Source organism: Stomoxys calcitrans, chromosome 5, assembly GCF_963082655.1.
Source record: "Stomoxys calcitrans chromosome 5, idStoCalc2.1, whole genome shotgun sequence".
In the NCBI taxonomy this organism is placed as follows: Eukaryota; Metazoa; Arthropoda; class Insecta; order Diptera; family Muscidae; genus Stomoxys; species Stomoxys calcitrans.
In genome coordinates this window covers 119,157,133-119,175,690 of record NC_081556.1, presented here as the reverse complement: position 1 = coordinate 119,175,690, position 18,558 = coordinate 119,157,133, and the positions used below count along the sequence as shown (strand labels likewise).

At 43.2% G+C, this 18,558-nt stretch overlaps 1 protein-coding gene across 1 annotated transcript in view; it reads left to right on the top strand.

The window, feature by feature from the left end:
• The first annotated feature begins 466 nt into the window (after positions 1-466).
• LOC106090018 (myotubularin-related protein 14) overlaps positions 467-18,558 on the top strand; it is a 36,849-nt gene continuing 18,757 nt past the window's right edge. The window contains exon 1 of the mRNA XM_013256052.2: positions 467-695. Coding sequence (XP_013111506.2) covers positions 591-695 — 105 coding nt within the window. The 5' untranslated portion in view covers positions 467-590. The remainder of the gene's footprint in view (positions 696-18,558) is intronic.

Below are 18,558 nucleotides of genomic sequence, written 5' to 3'. Positions count from 1 at the left end.
ATCAACTGAAATTGTGCAATACTTCCGCGCTGCTGATTAGTTGCAATGTTTTAAATATAGCCAGACGCGTGAGATTTAAGGCGTATTTTAACTAACGCACACACATACTCAAATTCACACCATCGCCATCTGAAATACGCAATAAACAACACAACAAATTTGTTGTTGTTGTTGTTACAATTTCTGGGCTAGATGAAAACGAAAACAAATTAGAAAATAAAATAGTATAATACTATAATACATAAAAAATATAAATATAAAACAAGATAAAATACAAGCATTCAAACAAACCAGCCAGCAGACGTTGACAACGACAACAACGCCACAAGAGCGAGGGAGGTGTATGCACTGCTCTGTGTACGTGTCCGTTTATTCGTGTGCGTGCGTCTGTGTGTAATGTGTTATTTAAGCAAAAATTTTTGCTATTAACAAAAATTGAGAAGGAATAAAACAACTAAGGAATAAAACAACAAATTTGGATTATCTCGAAAATCAACAACCTTAAAAGAAGCTACCTTGTCATCATCTTTATACAAAAGGAATACCATTCTTCGTTTGTTGCATAAATTAAATGCATCATCGTCGTCGCAATGTTATCCACCATGCACGAAGTGACGCAGAAGGATTTGCACGATTTGTTAGAAATTTTCGAAAGAAAATCTTTCGAAGCAGGCCCTTGTGAGGAAGGTTCAATGGTGAGTATTGATCTTGGGTGCATCTACATACCTATAATACATAAAATTTTTTAATAATACTTTTGCTTGTCCTTGGCATTGAAGGTTGCTCTCAATTTCGCTTATTGGTGTGTTAGTTGGTTTATTAAAAGAAATAGTGGCCGACTTAGGCTCTTAAAAGTTCAGCGGCAATAAAAGGCTGTATCAAGTGAAAGGAAATTTTAAGGAAAAATTAACTATTTTATTGTACCATTGTGTTGTATATTCATCGAACAATCCCTAGCAAATTATGTCATGTATCCAGATCCATGAACTCCGCATGCATCTAGGAAGTGATGCATCTAGTTTCAACTGGTCGAGTAGGATGGGCTGGATAAATAAACAGATGACGTCTGTCGTTATGTCCCTGGCAAAAGCGGTACACACTTACACATTAACATCAATCCCAGACCCAAAGAAATGGAGGAATAGAAGAGTTTTTCTTATCTGTCGCGGAAGGTTATCTTTATCAGATGCTACGGGCGACACCTGTTCTCCCCTTCCGCTATCGTATCCTCTTGAAGGCAATTTAAGCTTGCCGAATATGCTGCTCTTTTATCCTCATCTATGGGCGGAGGTTGCCCATACACGAGACATAAAATGGTTGCTGTGAACAGCCCAGTTAATACTACTTAGACGACATTGTGTGTTTGCACGGGAACGGTCTTTGTCCCCTGAGGCAAGAGAGAGTCCGTAGCAGTTTGTAGAGCGGTTTTCTGACAAGACTGAGTCTTATTTCCACACTGGCGCTGGATAGTTTACCACAGACCGGCCAATGGTCTTATATGTTGTCAACAAGGTTTCTTTATATGAACCCCAAATGCGACTGGCAAGCGACTTAAAAACTTTTTTATACTCCTGGCTTGTACAAATTGTAGTAAAACGTGCGGAGAACTTTCTAAGGACAATAAATGTTAACCAAATATTTGTTGTTGTAGCAGTATGTTGCACACTGAGGTGGCAGCCCTTGCCCATGAAGGACTCCAACGGGTCAATCCGGTATGTACGACCGCCTGCCATGGGATTGACCAAATATTTGTTGTTGATATAACCACATATTTGTATGTCGTGTGTTCTGAGGCCACCGTAGCGCTGAGGTTAGCACGCCTACCTATGATGGGTACGCATGGGTCCGAATCCTTACGACAACATGTTTCCCATGTTGTCTATGTACAGTTCTCATTGATATATGACAAGATTGCCTTCTGTTCCTTAATAGAATATTCGTGGACAAATTGCAGATTTGAACAAGAACTAAGGCCCTGTGCTTTTATAGCTTCGAAAAAATATTCGAAGAATTTATTTAACCTCACCTCAAAACAGCAAGATAAGATAATTCACCGGTATTTTTCTGTTACTCTCAATATTTGCTTTGCAATAGTTTTTCGAAACAAAAGTATGATTTACAATTTGCTACATTGTTGGTATAAACAAATAAAAATACTTACTTTTACATTGACGTTTTTGTTTATTTATTTTTTTTTTGCCTTTTCTAACCAAGATAAGCGAACAGCAAAAAATAATTTTATTCTTATAAAAAGAATAACAACAACAAATACACCAATAAACTATTCTTGATAGCGAAGTTAGGCATTACGGACCTAGGGCTGTTATAAGTTGTTTAGATCACAGAAGTAAAGTGTTGTCGTAACTGATAGATTGTTGTCATCGACTTTGGCGTTATCATCAGCACGTTTCTATAAATAATTAACGTTACATCTGGCGTCACTTTTATACCCTACTCTAAGGGTGCATTGAATTAGAAGTCCCAGTAGGTCAACAAAATTGATCTTAATATTGTAGAATTCTTGTTTCCCCTAGCAATCGATATGAGTAATTGGTTGTGTGTCGTGGAGGATTGGATGTTTGCCAGATAAACAGTGGCTTGCCTCGTGTGGTTTCTGGTAATACATCCAACGCATTGTCCCAGACCAATTAAGGAGCAATTAATTCGCTGCAAGAGATCTGAAAATATCTGCCACCAAATCTTCGGGCACAAGAGCTGAATGTGATCGTTGATGGAGTAACGATTCCGGCCAAAATACTTGGTGTCACATATGACAAGTCTTACGGCACTGCAATTTGCGATAAGGTCAGATATGGAAACAAGGTCCTCAAGTTACTTGTCGGCAACACTTGGGGTGCTAAAAAAGAAACCTTGTTGGCCACGTACATGTTATGCAGCGTCGGTGGGGTCCCGTCAACTATGTGACACGTAGTGGAATAATACTCAGAGCTGTCACAATGCCACTCTTCGAACTGCGACGGGCCAGGCTCACTCGACTCAAACACAGATTCCTCAGGACACATCCCACCTTACTCGAGGAGCTCTCGGATTTGGATATTCAACAGAACCATGCAGACGAAAGATGGAACACAACACAATGCTTCAACAACTAAAACCAATTAAGGAGGTCAAGTTTTCTGAATCGTGAGAGTGTAAATACTTTGGATGGAAGGGCAGCCGTTTACCGTTTATTGCTGTTTACCACTTGGCTATGGCACTTTTAACAAGACTGTGACTCTTCTTTATACCATCAACTTTATGCCTCTGGAATGCAGCGGCTTAAAAACTAGGGATGCATCATTGAAGGTACTAAAACGCAAAGATAAAGACAGGAGAAAATCACTGCACAATACAAAAAATAGGGGAATTAAGTGGACTGATGAAGAAATCTTATCGGCGAGAGTTTCGTCCAGCTAAAAGGGCTTTGTGCATGGAGCGAATACGGTTGCGGAAAGAGGTATTCACCCATAATCCAGTGTTTTCTTCTCCCAATTGTAAAGCCAGACCGCTTGTAGCTCTTACTTGTGACCATACACCCTGCAGAAGTTTCTCTGCATTTACTAGAACACACCTCAAGCACCTGGGCTCAAATCCCTTCGCGAACATCGGTGGTTATACTGGTGGTGGTTTGTGCGGTATCCTGCCATGTTAAAACTTCTCTACCAAGTGGTATCGCTTTGAGGCACGCCGTTCGGATTCGGCATAAAAAAAGAAACCCCTTATCATTGAGCTTACACATTAATTGGACTGCACTCATCGATATGAGAGAAGTATCCCCTGTTCATGGGAAATTAAGTTTAATACTTCCATTAGCAGCTCGATAATATGATTCCTCAACACCAGGATAAGTACTGCCCTGTAATCGATGCCACCAAACCAAGCCTCATTTGCATCGTTAACGTATAAAGCGCATGTCCTATCAAGAAGCTCGTACAGGGTAGAGTTGGCATGATGAGCTCTCATCAGCTGTCCATTCCTGACTAGCTCGTCAACTCCTACATTTCCCGTAACACCCTGAGCTTACGGCACAGATTTTCCCATGGTTCAAAGAAGAATTGGTCTCAAATTTTAGAAACTTAATACCACATACTACCACCATCCAATTTGCACAAATCTGCATATATATAAGATACAGGGAAATGCTGGGTACAACCAGAGATTTCAACATCGAAGAAGAGATTACGTACGGAGAGCCGCTTGTGCATTAATGATGTACCTCAAGTTTCTCTTGTTGTTGTTGTAGCGACATGTCTATATGTGAAGGTGGCTACCTGCTATAAGTTAGCAAGCTCGTTCCGGTCCAAAGGATCAATCGCCGGGAGCCATTGGTTATTAAAAGGTGCCATTAATTCGCCTTGTCATAGCGAGCATCATAGGCAATCCGGCCTCTCACTGAGACTCGCTGCTCTATACCGCTAATTATGCGCATCCCACTGTCCGCAACCTGTGGACGGGCCCGATAGCTCGCTGCTGAGCTTCTCGTGATAACAGTGAACACCACACAGATCGGAGCTCAAAGTTCCAGCTTGTGTGGTGCTCACAACCATCCCGGCACGGGTCTCTTAACGGCGGGTAGCCGTTTACTGAGACGGCGTTTGGTATATTTTTTGAAGCTATTCAAAAGGCTTTCTCAAGATTTACAAACGTCCGCCATTTATAATTTATGAACGGAGGACAATAATTGGCTCTTTGGGACCGATCGTCGCGGGAACGTTACGGCGACTGTTTATTTAATGGCGCCGTTAACTTGCCTTGCCTTATAGGCACTCAGTATTTAAGCAAGAGCTGATGCCGCCTGGCGCCTCACTGAGGCACTGCAATTGCGGTTAACATTTATGCATGGTAGGTTTCAGATGAATTCCCCACGAGAAAAAAAATTGAATTCAAGCATGCCCACGCACGAGTATTTTATGTCGACGCACGTTCACGCACGCTAACTCACGAGTTTTTTATGCCGACTCACGTTTATACACGCTCACGAAAGAAAAATTTGACTCATGAGTGTCTGTGGCTCGTGATTTTTCTCGTGAGTTTCTCGTAATTAGTATCTTAAGCATGATTTCAATAACGGTCACGCACGATCACGTGATTGGATTTGGATCTCACTCACGAATCACGTCACTCACGCTTGATAGGACATCTCTCGACTCACGTTCACACCTCTAATACTGAGGTGGCAATACTTGTGGATGAAGGATTCCATCGGGTCAATCTGTGGTTGTCTCCCATAGAGCTTGCTACACTTTTGAGGTATTTATTTATCTTAGGTAATCAGCCGTGTGAACTTCTCTACTATGAGTTGTCGCTCGACAATAAAGGAGAGGTCCATATCGGGCAGCATTCATTGATATAAGAGAAATATCTCCTCTATTCTTTAATGGAGTGTTGGATCAGCAAATTTGCTTTTGCATCCTCATTTACTGTAAAAAATGCTGCTTCGGCAAAACCATGTCATCATAGGATGCTGGGTAAGGACTGTTTCTGTGCATATTGCGATTTGGGAGAATTCAAAAGATTCCTATAATCCGGCGACAATGAAGCCGCTTGTAAGCCACCTTTGACTATGATGGCCAAGCGCCCTTAACATAGTTGGTATGCCAATGCTCCCGAAGCGATATAAGGCTATAATAATTTTTCATGACTCAATTTGTAATAATATGTATTGTAAACTGTTATATCCCATGCCCTGTAGGGTAGGGTCTTTAAATGCCTGGTTAGCCTGATTTGTGTATTAACTTGCTTCACCCATTAGTTGGGGTTTAAAACGTAAATGTTTATTTTTTTTCTATTTTGATTTGCCTTCTGTGCTACGTTTCGCTTTCTTCAAGGTGCAAAGTGTCAGGTGTTAATTGCAGTTTGTATTTTGCTGTTGAATTCCAGGTATTCTGGTCTCCATAACATTCTCACAACAGTTTTATGAATAGAATTTATGACTTGTTTACATGGCGCCATTATTATTATGATTGTAAAATGCTTTACTAACCTCCACTGAGGCTATTGATTTAAGGTTATCAACCGTTTGTTTGAATGAGATTTTTTTCGGTAACTGGAAAATCCGCTAAAAACTGGTTAGACGCTTTGAATGAAATTAACATTCCTTTAGTTCTTGAATGGTGAATGGTATCCAAGGCTCAAAATATGTATGAATTGAAAGATGCATTGAGGCCTTCCACCACCTTGTGGTTATCTTTAGGTTAACTGCGTAATTTCTAACTTCGGAATACTTTTTTAGACAAGTATTATGGATGGACACAAACTGTACTATTTTTGCTTTTTTTCGCAATGCGCAGTTATTTGGTAGTTTATAATGTCGTATAACCTCAGCAAGCAAGGTCTGTCAAGATAATAAAGAAAATGCTTGGTGATAATAACTCTTTTTAAAATAAACTTATCCTCCGTCTATGTTACATATGTGTATACATATATATCAGTTCATAGATAATTTGGTTTTAAATTCCAATAGAACATTGTTGGCATAGGTTATGATGGTAATAATAACTGAGAAAGGGGGAAAACAATTCTCCTCGTCATTTCCGCGACAGCCGGTTTTATGCACTGGATCGACCCATGGAGGCTGACCAGAGGCTGCTGCCCAACCGCTAGTGCGACTAAAATGGCATTTTACATTGTTGTTGTTGTAGTTGCATTTTCCTTTGGAGGTGGTGATCCTCGTCAAGCTCCTGTAGGTGAACAAACTAGTTCCGCTCCAAAGGACCCATCGTAACCCTTCTTTGTTGCTTATATCCAAATATGGTCACTTGGAAATTTGGTCAACATATTGTTCTAAAAATTTTTTATTTTAAAAATTGGTTGAACTTTATTTTTTATAAACAAAATTGAATGAAATGTTTATTCTAAAGAAAATACAGAAATTTTGGTGAAGCCTGTGTTGTCAATATATCATTTTATAGAATACGAGCCGAATCGGCTCCCTTCCGCAGTGCCTTCTTTTTTTACCTTTTCTCTTAAAACTTTTATTTGAGGCCTATATTGCCATGTTCGGTAAAGAAGTCCTGTTTTGGGGAAGTTTTGGAGTGGAGACATTTTGTCCCGAATGTGAATATCGAATTTCTCTACTCCCAAATTCATTTCTTTCGAGCCCTAAATTGCCACTGTGGCTAAATGCCAAGTTTGTGGTGTATTTTGGGGGTGAAGTTGCCAACCAGACACTTGGCCCTTTAAGTTTATGTAAGATTTGTGCTCTTCTCTCAAATAGCTTTCATTTGAGCCCCATATTGTCATGGTCGGTAGATATGTTCGGTTTGGAAGGTATTTTGGGGTGGGAGGCCCTTCAAAAATATAGCTCCTTAATAGGATATCAGATTCGTTTTCTACTCTCAGATGCCTTTCATTTGAGTCCCATATTGGCGTGGTTGGTTTATACATCCTTTTGGCGGTTTTTGGGGTAGGGCCGTTCTCTAGGCACCCCACCCGAACATGGATACCAATTTTTTTGTTTAAGGTTACTATAAGATTGCAAAAAATTTTTGTTTAAATCGCATTCTCCATCTCTAAGATGTGTTTTTTTTTTTTGAAATTATTGTAATGGGAGTGCTTTTTGGGGGTGGAATGGCCCTTGGGAAATTATGCCAAGTATGGATATCAAAATCGAGCTCCACTCTCTAATAGCTTTCATTTCAACACCATATTGGTAAATATTTAAGATTTGGAAGGTGTTTTGGGGTTGGGCGGCCACACCGACACTGTGCTCTGAAAAAAATTATCAAATTTGTTCTTTACTGCCAAATATCTTTCAGTTTGGAGATGTTTTGGGGTGTACTCTCATAGTTTTGGCCTCAAAGCGATAGTGACTAGAGTGATGTGATACTGCCCAAAAAAGTGCCCATGCTGTGTAGCATGTATCGTTCCTCCACGCCAGGAAGTGGCAATGACATGAGCGGCGATGAAGTACAAGCTTCGCCACAATCCATAGTCTCCAGTCATGAGGCCAGCTATGACCTGCAACGATCTGGCTCGGGCATTAGCAAAAGTTCCGATATGGATGATAGCCAAGATGACATACCACCATAATATGAAGAACTCTCTGCCGCCAGATCAATTACCTCTGCTCACTTTGCCCACAAGATAGTGGATCCCATGAGCACATCGGAGCACTGCTAGACTCATTCGATACAAAACCAACACAACCAACCACAATACAGGGTGTAACACAACGCATCCAAGACTTTGTCAAATCGCCATTCGTTTTCCACGCTTAAATAACCTTTCATTTGAGTCTGATATTGATACTATTAATCGTTTAACCTATTTGTGGTGTTTTTAGTAGGCAAATCGCAACCTATATACTTGGACACACATTTTTATGTAATGTTCGTAATCTACTCCCAAATACATTTCATTATAGTCCTATAGAGCCGTGATTGATTAATATGCCAATTTTGGGATTTTTGGTGGTGCAGGATTTTGGCCTATTTTTTATGTCATATTCGTAATCTTCTCCCGAATGCGTTTCATTGAAGTCCCATATTTGCATGAACTTACAAAGAGTCGTGTTGGGTTGGGCTGGCCCTGGGTACCCTTTTTTAATGCCATATTTGTGTTTTACTCTCCAATACCAATACTAAATTTCCCATGAACATTCCATTCCATTCCATTTAGGAACAGTCCGATTAATGTTTAAGCTTAATGATAAGAAGCCTCCTTGTTTATGCCCAGTCCGAACTGCATGCCGCATGCCGACACCACTTCGTGTTTTAACATGGCAGGATACCTCACAAATGTAGCCAGCTTTAGTAAGAGGATAACTACCTCTGAAAAATTTTCTGATTTTCATGCCGGGATTTGAACCCATGCGTGCGGACCGCTAGGGAGACATGCTAACCTCTGTCACGGTGGTCTTCCTTTTACTCTCCAATATTTTTCATTAAATACCAATATTGATCCGATCGGTCCACTTTTGATTTTGGGGTAAGGGAACGGTCCGTCCCCCTTCCGATGTCAAAAAAATAATATGGGTTATTTTTCCTTCCAGATCAACCTACATAGCCTGTTAGGTTGAATGCGCTTCCCACCAAAGGTGAGTTCACTCGGAGGCCAGTTTGGCCCATTGTGATACCCCAGAATGAAAGAGAAGAGAGAGTGAGAGAGAGATGTGAGTCCTCGGACCATGTCCAGAGGTTAAATTAATTATCTTGATAACTCCTCATTCCATTGGGATCAGATCAATTCCCCATACTTCTCTCCATTGATCAACTATACAGCTTCATAGCCTCTAAATGTCGAACGTATAGAAATTCGAAGAATACATTTGGAATGGCTTCAAAAAGGCACACCAGCGCTCGCTGCAGTGAACGACCACCTCTCTCAATCCCATGGCAGCCGTATTGAGCCGATGGAATCCTTCATCGGCAAGGGCTGCCGCCTTAGTGTACAACACCCTGCTACACCAACAACCACCTCTCTCATATATACGTGTTGTTGAGAAGAAATTCCGAAATATAATTAAGGCAGCAACCGCTTGCTTTGTAAAGAAGCTTTGCTGCGAGCTACCGGGCTCAATTCCCCATACTTCTCTCCATTGATCAACTATCCAGCTTCGTAGCCTCTAAACGCAGAACGTATAGAAATTCGAAGAATATCATTTGGAATGGCTTCAAAAGGCACACCAGCGCTCGCTGCAGTGAACTACCACCTCTCTCAATCCCATGGCAGAACGTTTGTACGAACCGGATTGAGCCGATGGAATACTTCATCGGCAAGGGCTGCCGCCTCAGTGTACAATACACTGCTACAACAACAACCACCTCTCTCACGTGTACGTGTTGTTGAGAAGAAAGTCTGAAATATAATTAAGGCACCAGCCGCTTGCTTTGTAAAGAAGCTTTGCTGCGAGCTACCGGGCGCGTCCACAGGTTGCGGATAGTGAAATGCTTCATACAGTGTAGCTGTATCGAGCGGAGAGTCTCAGTAAGAGGCCGGGCGGCACCGGCTCTTGCACAAATACTGAGTGCCTATGATGCTCGATATGACAAGGCGGCTTATTGGAGCCTTTAAATATCCAATGGCTACCGGTCTTTTGGACCGGAACGGTCTTACTCATCTATAGAAGCTTAACGAGGATCGCCACCTCCACATGAAAATGTGACAACGGCAACAAAACACTAACGGACGACCCTTGTTGGAAAATGTCTACTTGTTGGGTAGCAGCTGGAAATTCTTCAAGGAGGCGTTGTTATTTCCTACACTGTTTAACCTCTTATCCTCTACGGCGTAGAATGTCCAAAAAAGTCAAAATAGCAGAAACTTGTCTAATTTACAATAAGACAGCAGGAGCCGATATGATGGCAGTTTTGCTTGTACAATCTGTCTGGGAAAACTTCCACTCAGCATAAAGAAGGTAGACAACATTTATGTACCCAGTACCTGCATAGGTTCAATCTCGCAATTTTTAAACATTTCAATTATCGCCTTTTTTGAGTCAAACCTAAAATACAATGAAACACAAATTCTATTTAAGATAAAAGGTCAACAGAGTTTAATATTTTTTTCGTGCACATACTCGTTTTATAGTCGATAAAATTGTATCGTTATATGTACAGATGTTGCTGCCAACCCTCTTTCTTTTCAGTCTCTCCATAAATATCACCCTTCTCTTGATGCATCTGATAGCAGTGAGCATTTGGAATAATCAAAATCTATATACTAGTCAGGTTATCAACTTCCAAGTTATAAACTGGAAAAATGTGTTGTTTTATTTTGTTAAACCTTTTTTATCTGTTCCATTTATAAATTCCATCAATATTGAGTGCAAACAATTTTGCAAAACACAAAAAAAAAATATTTATTTATATTTGGTTTATGGCGGCATGTGAACAAAATCATCAATAATATGTAAAATTTTTTTAAACATTTCGTATAATAAATTCATTATGATAAAAGGCAGAAACTTTTGATTGTGGTCTTTGCCTCAAAGGTGTATGCGTGTGTATAAATATTGAAAAATGTATTTTTAAGCAAACTCGACGAAATTTTTGCAATTTTTTTTCCTCTGTTACGTTTAAAAATATTCGTCTGCCTGATGATGGCATGTAATAATACGAGTATATTAAACGGAATTGTATAATGTGATTAAGTATATGCATCAGAAATGCTTATTTTTCTATAGATGGGACTACATCGGCCAAAACTTAGTTGAACTAGAACTAATCGAATTTGTCCTATGAGATAAAATTCATCAGCGGCACTAGTTTAGGTAAGTTGAAAAGAGGGTGGAGATATTAATCCGCCCCATGCTACAATGGACATGGACAGTTGTGCGTTCTAAACACTATAAAGTATTCTGTTAAAAGAATATTTTAAGTTACGAATTCCGTGCTACTTACAAAATCCTTAATTATTTTCAATACCACCTCCCTAAGTTGGTTCATTTCTGGTAATGGGTCCCCATCTAAGTGTCGCTATCTGTTTGACGCGAAAGCCGGGCTATGACAAAGGAAATTCTCCAACGTCTCATCATCTTCCCCACATGCCTTACACATGCTATCACTTGCCGCACCGATTTTACATACGTGAGCTTGTAGTCCTATTATGATACCAATAGCTATACTGACCTCCTTCTTACTTCCTTTTAGTAAAAGCCTCGTCGTCTCACGACCTGGATCCCCCCATAGGATTTTCGCCGTCCTACCGACCGTTTCGCTATTCCACAATGTTGCATGGGCATTCGTCGTTCACGCTTTTAACTCGGACTGCGTCGACCCGAAAGGCTTGGGTTAACCAAGTTTCCTTGGTTAACGGCAATTCCCTGGCCTTCACAGCCAAATTGTCTGCTCTTTCATTCCCCCTTACTACGTTATGGCCCGGCACCAAAACTCCCGGCAAACTCCTTCTTACACTGCAAGATTTTTAGTGACCTTACCGTCTTGGTTTTTATTGGCTTTATGTCAATTTTACTGTCGGTAAAATGTTCACACTCGACGTCCTCGCGTTAGCACCACACCACTTCACGCAATCCCATGGCAGCCGTTTGTTCATACCGGATTGACCCGATGGAGTTGTTCATCGTCGGTAAAGATTTTCACACTCGACGCCCTCGCGTTAGCACCACACCACTTCACCCAATCCCATGGCAGCCGGTTGTTCGTACTGGATTGACCCGATGGAGTTCTTCATCGGCAAGGGCTGCCGCCTCAGTGTATGACACACTGGTATAACAACAACAATAACTTCACGCATTCCGTAATCGCCCGGATCTCCGCCTGCAGGACCGTATTATGGCCAGGCAGTCTAAAAGAGATCTCAGTCCTTGGGTTTTCAATGTAGACCCCCAGGCCCACTCTGTCCTCTAGCTTTGATCCATCCGTGTAACATGATCTTTCAGATGGCAATGTCAATCCAGGACTGTGCCGATTGCAGCAGTGCCACGCACTAGACCTCAAGTTTAATCTTAGCTGCTCGATCCTTTCCTTTCAGGTTTTCTATCGTCGCCTCGATTATACCGTGATGGTATGAGCTCCATTCTCCCATCGCCTTAAGTCTCATAGCCGCCGTGGCCACCTTACACTTAATCTTTATGTCAATGTGTCGGATAATATCTACAATAGAATGGTCTCCAGTGGCCTAGTGGTTGTGGTCCTCATCGCTCCGCCTTTGCCAAGACAACATGTTCTCTAAACCTGTTGTATGGTCCTTATGTTGCACTTTTTCTCCATAGCAGTCCACCAAACCACTGAGGCGTATGTAAGTATTGGTCTAATCACGCTCCTGTAAATCCAGTGGACTATCCTCGGATTCAGGCCCTATTTCTGGCCTACGGCCCGTCTACATAGTGCTCAATATCTGTGAGCCTTCTCAGTACACTCCGGAATGTGACATTTCCAATTCAGTTTTCTGTCCAAAATCACACCTAAGTATTTAACCTTGTCAGATATCGAAATCGTCTTATTGAGGAAACGTGATGCGTTAAATTGGCCCACCTTCGCCTTCCTCGTGAACAGGCATATTTCAGTCTTCTCTGGGTTAACATTGATACCTCTGGGTCTAACCCAGTCATATGCCATATGCAAGACCCTTTCGGCCCTTCTGCATAGCTCGTACGGATCCTTACTCCTTAGAAGTATTATAACATCGTCTGCGTAGCAGACGGGTTCAAATCCCTTCGCAGTCAGCATCCGTAATAGGTCATTTATGTTGGTCACCCATAGGAGTGGCGATAAAATGTCCCCCTGTGGCGTGCCTTGTGCCACTTTCCCTATTATATTTATGCCATGGGACGTACAATTTATCCACCTGTTCCTTAGCATATGGTTTATCTAGTCTCTAAGGACCGGGACCACCCGGTAATGGTCTAAGGATTGGATCATTGTGTCGGTGCGCACATTGTTAAAAGCCCTCTCGATGTTAATGCATACCGCCAGGGTACGTTTTGGCATCGAAGGATTCTTCTATTTTATGCACAACCTGCCTCCACCGACCTTCCCTTGACATAGGCATGCTGTTTGTATTTGAACAGTTCGCTGGATGTCCTACTCTTTATCATGGTGTTCACAATACGTTTCATGGTTTTTAGTAGAAAGGACGTAAGGCTTATGGGTCTGTAGGCCTTTGGTGTCGTATAACTTGCCTTGCCGGTCTTGGGTATAAACACCACCCTTGCCTCCTGCTAGGCTTTCGGAGTATATGCAAGTCACGCTGTGAAAATATTTGCCAGATGGTCTGCCTCTTTCTGTTTCGGAAATTTCATTCATTTTTTTAATTGATCCAATTAAAAATAATTGAAAAATTTTTTTAGATCAATTAAAAAATTCATTGGAAATTTCAAAAATTGTCAATATTTTTTTAATTGAATATACAATTTTTTTAATTGATATCTTTTTCAATCTTCTTTTTAAAAACTGTGGTTAATCGTTGTTGTTGTTGTTGTTGTAGCAGTTTATTGTGTACTATCTTTCGTCTGCTTGATTCTGTTGAGTGTCAAGACCCAGGAACTCCGCGACTAAGATGGGGTGCGTCCACAGGGATCTGGGTCTGAGTCGAGTGGGTCTGGCCGGGCAGTTAAACAGGTGACGTGTATCGTGCGGTCCCTGGTTACAGTCGGGACATACATCTTGCACGTCGGCATCAATCCTAGCTCTGTGGGAATTGAGGCGGCTGCATCTGCCGGAACGTAATTGAGCCAGAATCACTCTGGTTTGCCGGGGGAGGTCGATTTCTTCGGGTGCAATGGGTGGCGGTCGTACTCCAAGGACTACATTCACCCGGTAGCCAGTTAACGCGTCTGCTACCGTGTCTGCATGAATGTTGTTCAGACCCGCTTGATATGCCGCTTGATCTAGAGGTTCTCTCTTGTAGCGCTGGACCTCACGCTCTAGATCATGTAGATCTACCTTAAGGCTTCTGGGCGGTGGGTATCTATCCACAAGATGATGATTTGGATGATTTCTGCGATAACAGCCCAAAAGGTATTGCTTAGACAGCATGTAGTTATGTCTTCGCACTGGTAGGATCTTTGTCTCCTGGTGGAGGTGGTCCACATGAGAACTAAGGAGGCAGCCCGTCGCAGTTCGGAGGGCGGCATTCTGACAGATCTGAATATTATTCCACTGCGTGTCACAAAGCTGACGTGACCACACTGGCGCTGCATAACTTACCACAGACCGGCCAATTGCTTTGTACGTGGTCAACAAGGTTTCTTTGTCTGCACCCCAAGTGCTGCCAGCGAGTGACTTGAGGACCTTGTTTCTACTTTTGACTTTATTGCAGATTGCTGTGGCATGTGGGGAGAAAGTGTAGGAGCTGTCAAATGTGACGCCAAGTATTTTGGGACACTTGATGGTCGGAATCAATTCTCCATCGACCATCACAGTCAGCTCAGAATTCACCTCACGCGTATTTGTAGTGAACAGTGTGGCTGAAGATTTGGTGGCGGATATCTTCAGATTTCTTGCAGCGAAATATGAGGCAAGCTCGTTGAGGTAGACGTTCAACCTATCGCAGATGTCATCAATGGGTGGGGGGCCTGATGCCAAGATCGTACAGTCGTCCGCATATGATACGATCTCTATGCCGTCTGGAGGAGGTGGAATGGAGGAAAGGTAGAGGTTAAACAGAGCCGGAGATATCACCCCGCCTTGGGGAACTCCCTGTTTCACTCTACGGTGTTTTGACTTCTTATCCCTAAATTCCACAAATGACTGGCGGCCACACAGATAATTCGCGACCCAACGTTTAAGGCCTGGCTGGAGGGACGTGTTGGCGATGTCCTCAAATAATTTGGCATGGCTGACCGTGTCGAATGCCTTCGATAGGTCCAATGCCACGAGGACCGTCCTATCACATGGCCTGGGTTGATTGAAGCCACGGCAAATGTGTGTGGTGATGGCATGCAAAGCTGTTGTTGTGCTGTGCAGTCTCCGAAATCCGTGTTGATGCTCGGCGAATGGAAATTCTCCTACGAGGCTCGGGAGGAGTAATGCCTCAAGCGTCTTAGCCACCGGTGAGAGAAGGGAGATCGGTCTGTACGACTCCCCCAAACTCGGGTCTTTACCAGGCTTCAGTAGCGGGATCACTCTGCCCATTTTCCAGACATCGGGAACTATAAGAGTGTTCAATGACAGGTTAAGGACAGTGGTAAGGTACTCAACTCCAGGTAAATCCAGATTCTTCAGCATCAATGTAGAGATTCCGTCGGGGCCCAACGCCTTGGAAGATTTGGCGCCACTGATGACATTCGTAACTTCGCCCACGGTAAATTGTGATGGCTGTTCATCGGCTCGGAGACCACGAATACGGCGAATGGCTCTTCTCCTTGCCCTGTCTCTCTCGGGATGCACGATAAATTGACGGTTGAACAACCTGGCGCATCTCTTCGGATCAGTCACGGTTAACTCGCCAAAAGTGACTGAGGTCCTGTCGTCCCGTCTACCGGGGTTCGAGAGAGACTTAACAGTGGCCCACAATTTGCCTGCACCGGTGCCTAAGTTACATTGCTCCAAGTGTTCCAGCCACAAATTCCGCTTATGTTCGTTGACTACCCTGTTTATTTCCAGATTCAGCTCGCTGATTCTGGGGTTAGCGGGGTCCATAGCACGAATCCCATCACGCTCGTCTGCGAGTACCACTGCTTGCGCCGGGAAATTGGGTCGCACTTGCGGTATTCGACCGGCTGGAATAAAGCGAGCGGCTGCTGCGTTGATGATGTCTCGGAATTTCCTCTCGGCCACAAGCACATCAGAGGGGGGTGGCAGTTCATTGAAGCGGCGATTGGTATACTCTCTGAAGCCAGTCCAATTGGCCTTCTTATAGTTGATGAACGTTCGGCGCTCAGAGGTTATGAAGTCGGGTGGTCGGTCGATGGTGAGGATTATGGGGAGGTGGTCTGACCCCAAAGAGATGACGGCTTGCCAGGATACGTCACTCAGGAGATCAGGGGATGCGATTGAGATGTCTGGCGAGCTGCTGCACCTCCTCGTAATCCTAGTGGGGGCATCCTCATTCACCGTGCAAAACGTGGAGCTATCTATCTGCTCTGCCAAAGCTATGCCACGCTGGTCGTTGCCTAGGGGAGAATGCCATGACGAGTGATGTGCATTGAAATCCCCCAGAACCAGACGACTATGGCCAGATAGCAACCCACTTATGTCGGGGCTGTAGGCCTGGCCATTAATCGGGACACAGCTGCCAACCGGCGGTATATACACGTTGTATATCTCTATCTCGGCAGTACCAGACTTGACTGCTACCCCCATACATTCCATGTATGGGTCACTAGCGTCAAGCGCAGGCGAGATAGGTCTATACTGCACGGAATGGTGTATAACGAAGGCCAATCCCCCACCTCCATTCCTTGAGCGATCCTTACGTAGCACATTGTAGCCGTGACAACTGTGCAAGCTGCAGGTGTTAGTCAGCTTTGTCTCCTGGATCGCTGCGACCGGTATGCTCTTCCGACTCATAAAATCCACAATCTCATCAATCTTGCCTCGCAGTCCATTGCAGTTTAACTGCAGGAACGATACATTTCCCGACACTGGCCTGGCAATAGTAGGGCTAGGGTGCTGTCTTTGCATAAATTGCCGTACGGGAGAGGTCGGGGGGGTCACATAGTCCGACGACGAGGACGCCGAAGGCGACGACGGCGACGCTTGTGACCCACTGCTGGCTGAGTTCGCACAGCACCTAGCGACATAGCCAGTATGACTATACTCCCGTAGCGAAGTTAGGCCAGAGCAAGAACGGAAATGTACCCACTCCAAGCACCTGTTACACCTCACCGACACTGACCGATGATGAAGGCGGTTCTGGCAAACGGAACAGAACCAGGGTCCGGGGTTCTTTTCAATCCCGGCACGGACCAAAAGCATACGGAGAAGGCACTCCGGGATGTGCCTCTCCCATGACGAAAAAAGACGAACACGTACACTGAGGCGGCAGCCCTTGCCGATGAAGATTCCATCGGGTCAATCCGGTACGTACAACCGGCTGCCATGGGATTGGGTTAATCGTCCAAACAACGGAAGTGTACATCAAGTGGATCGTACTTGGCCTAAGTTCTCAACTCCTACCTATCGAGTTGCGACAAGAGTAGAGTGAATTCAGTTGTCGTTTGACTCTCTCTTCAATGTTTCTTTCCGATTTTTGAAAAACAGCTTCCTTGCTCGCCCTGAAGGACAGTGTAGAGAAAGCGACCGCAAATCAAAATGACGAGATGTCGTCAGCATTGGCAACACCTTTCGCGCTTACCCTCTCGAAGGACCCGAGAATCCCATTGATGACTAAGAACCACAAGAGGCTTAGAAGTGTTCTTAATATCCCAAGGCACTCCCGAAGGCGCTTTCCGGTCTTCAGATTTCATCAAAATCGGATGAAAAATGCTCCTTTTATGGGCTCAATAATCTATACCGGGAAATCGGTCTTTATGGCAGCTATATTCAAATATGGTCCGATCTGAACGATATTCAACAAAAAGGTTTAGAGGTACAGGAACTCGCTGTGCCAAATTTCATCGAAATAGGATGAAAAATGCTCCTTTTATAGATTCATTACGCTATATCGGGAGAACGGTATATAAAGCTTCTTTATATACAAATATTGTCCGATTCTTACCATATTTGACAGGAATGGAAAGGGGTCCACCAGAACACACTCTGCCAAATTTCATCGAATTCGGGTAATAAATGGATCTTTTATGGGCTCAATACCCTATATCGGGAGATCGGGTGGTCGGTCTAAGGTCCGATCGCCACTTTACAGAAATGAATAGGGGTCTACCAGAACTCACTGTGCCAAAGTTCATCAAAATCGAATGAAAAATTACCAAATTATTGCCTCAAGACTTTAAGTCTCGAGATCGGTCTATATAGCGGCTATATATAACTGAAATCCGCCTTTATGAGATCAGAAGGTCAGGTTTATATACAAAAAATACGAAATCATGAAAAATTTTATGGAAATTTTTTTATATTCAAGATATCTGCAAAATTTTAAGTACCCATATAAATACCAAAAAAAGGTTTTTATTGGGTAAATACCCAAGCGTTGGGTATTTACCTGGGAGAAACCCATCACTGGCCACCGCAGCGCAGAGGTTAGCATGTCCGC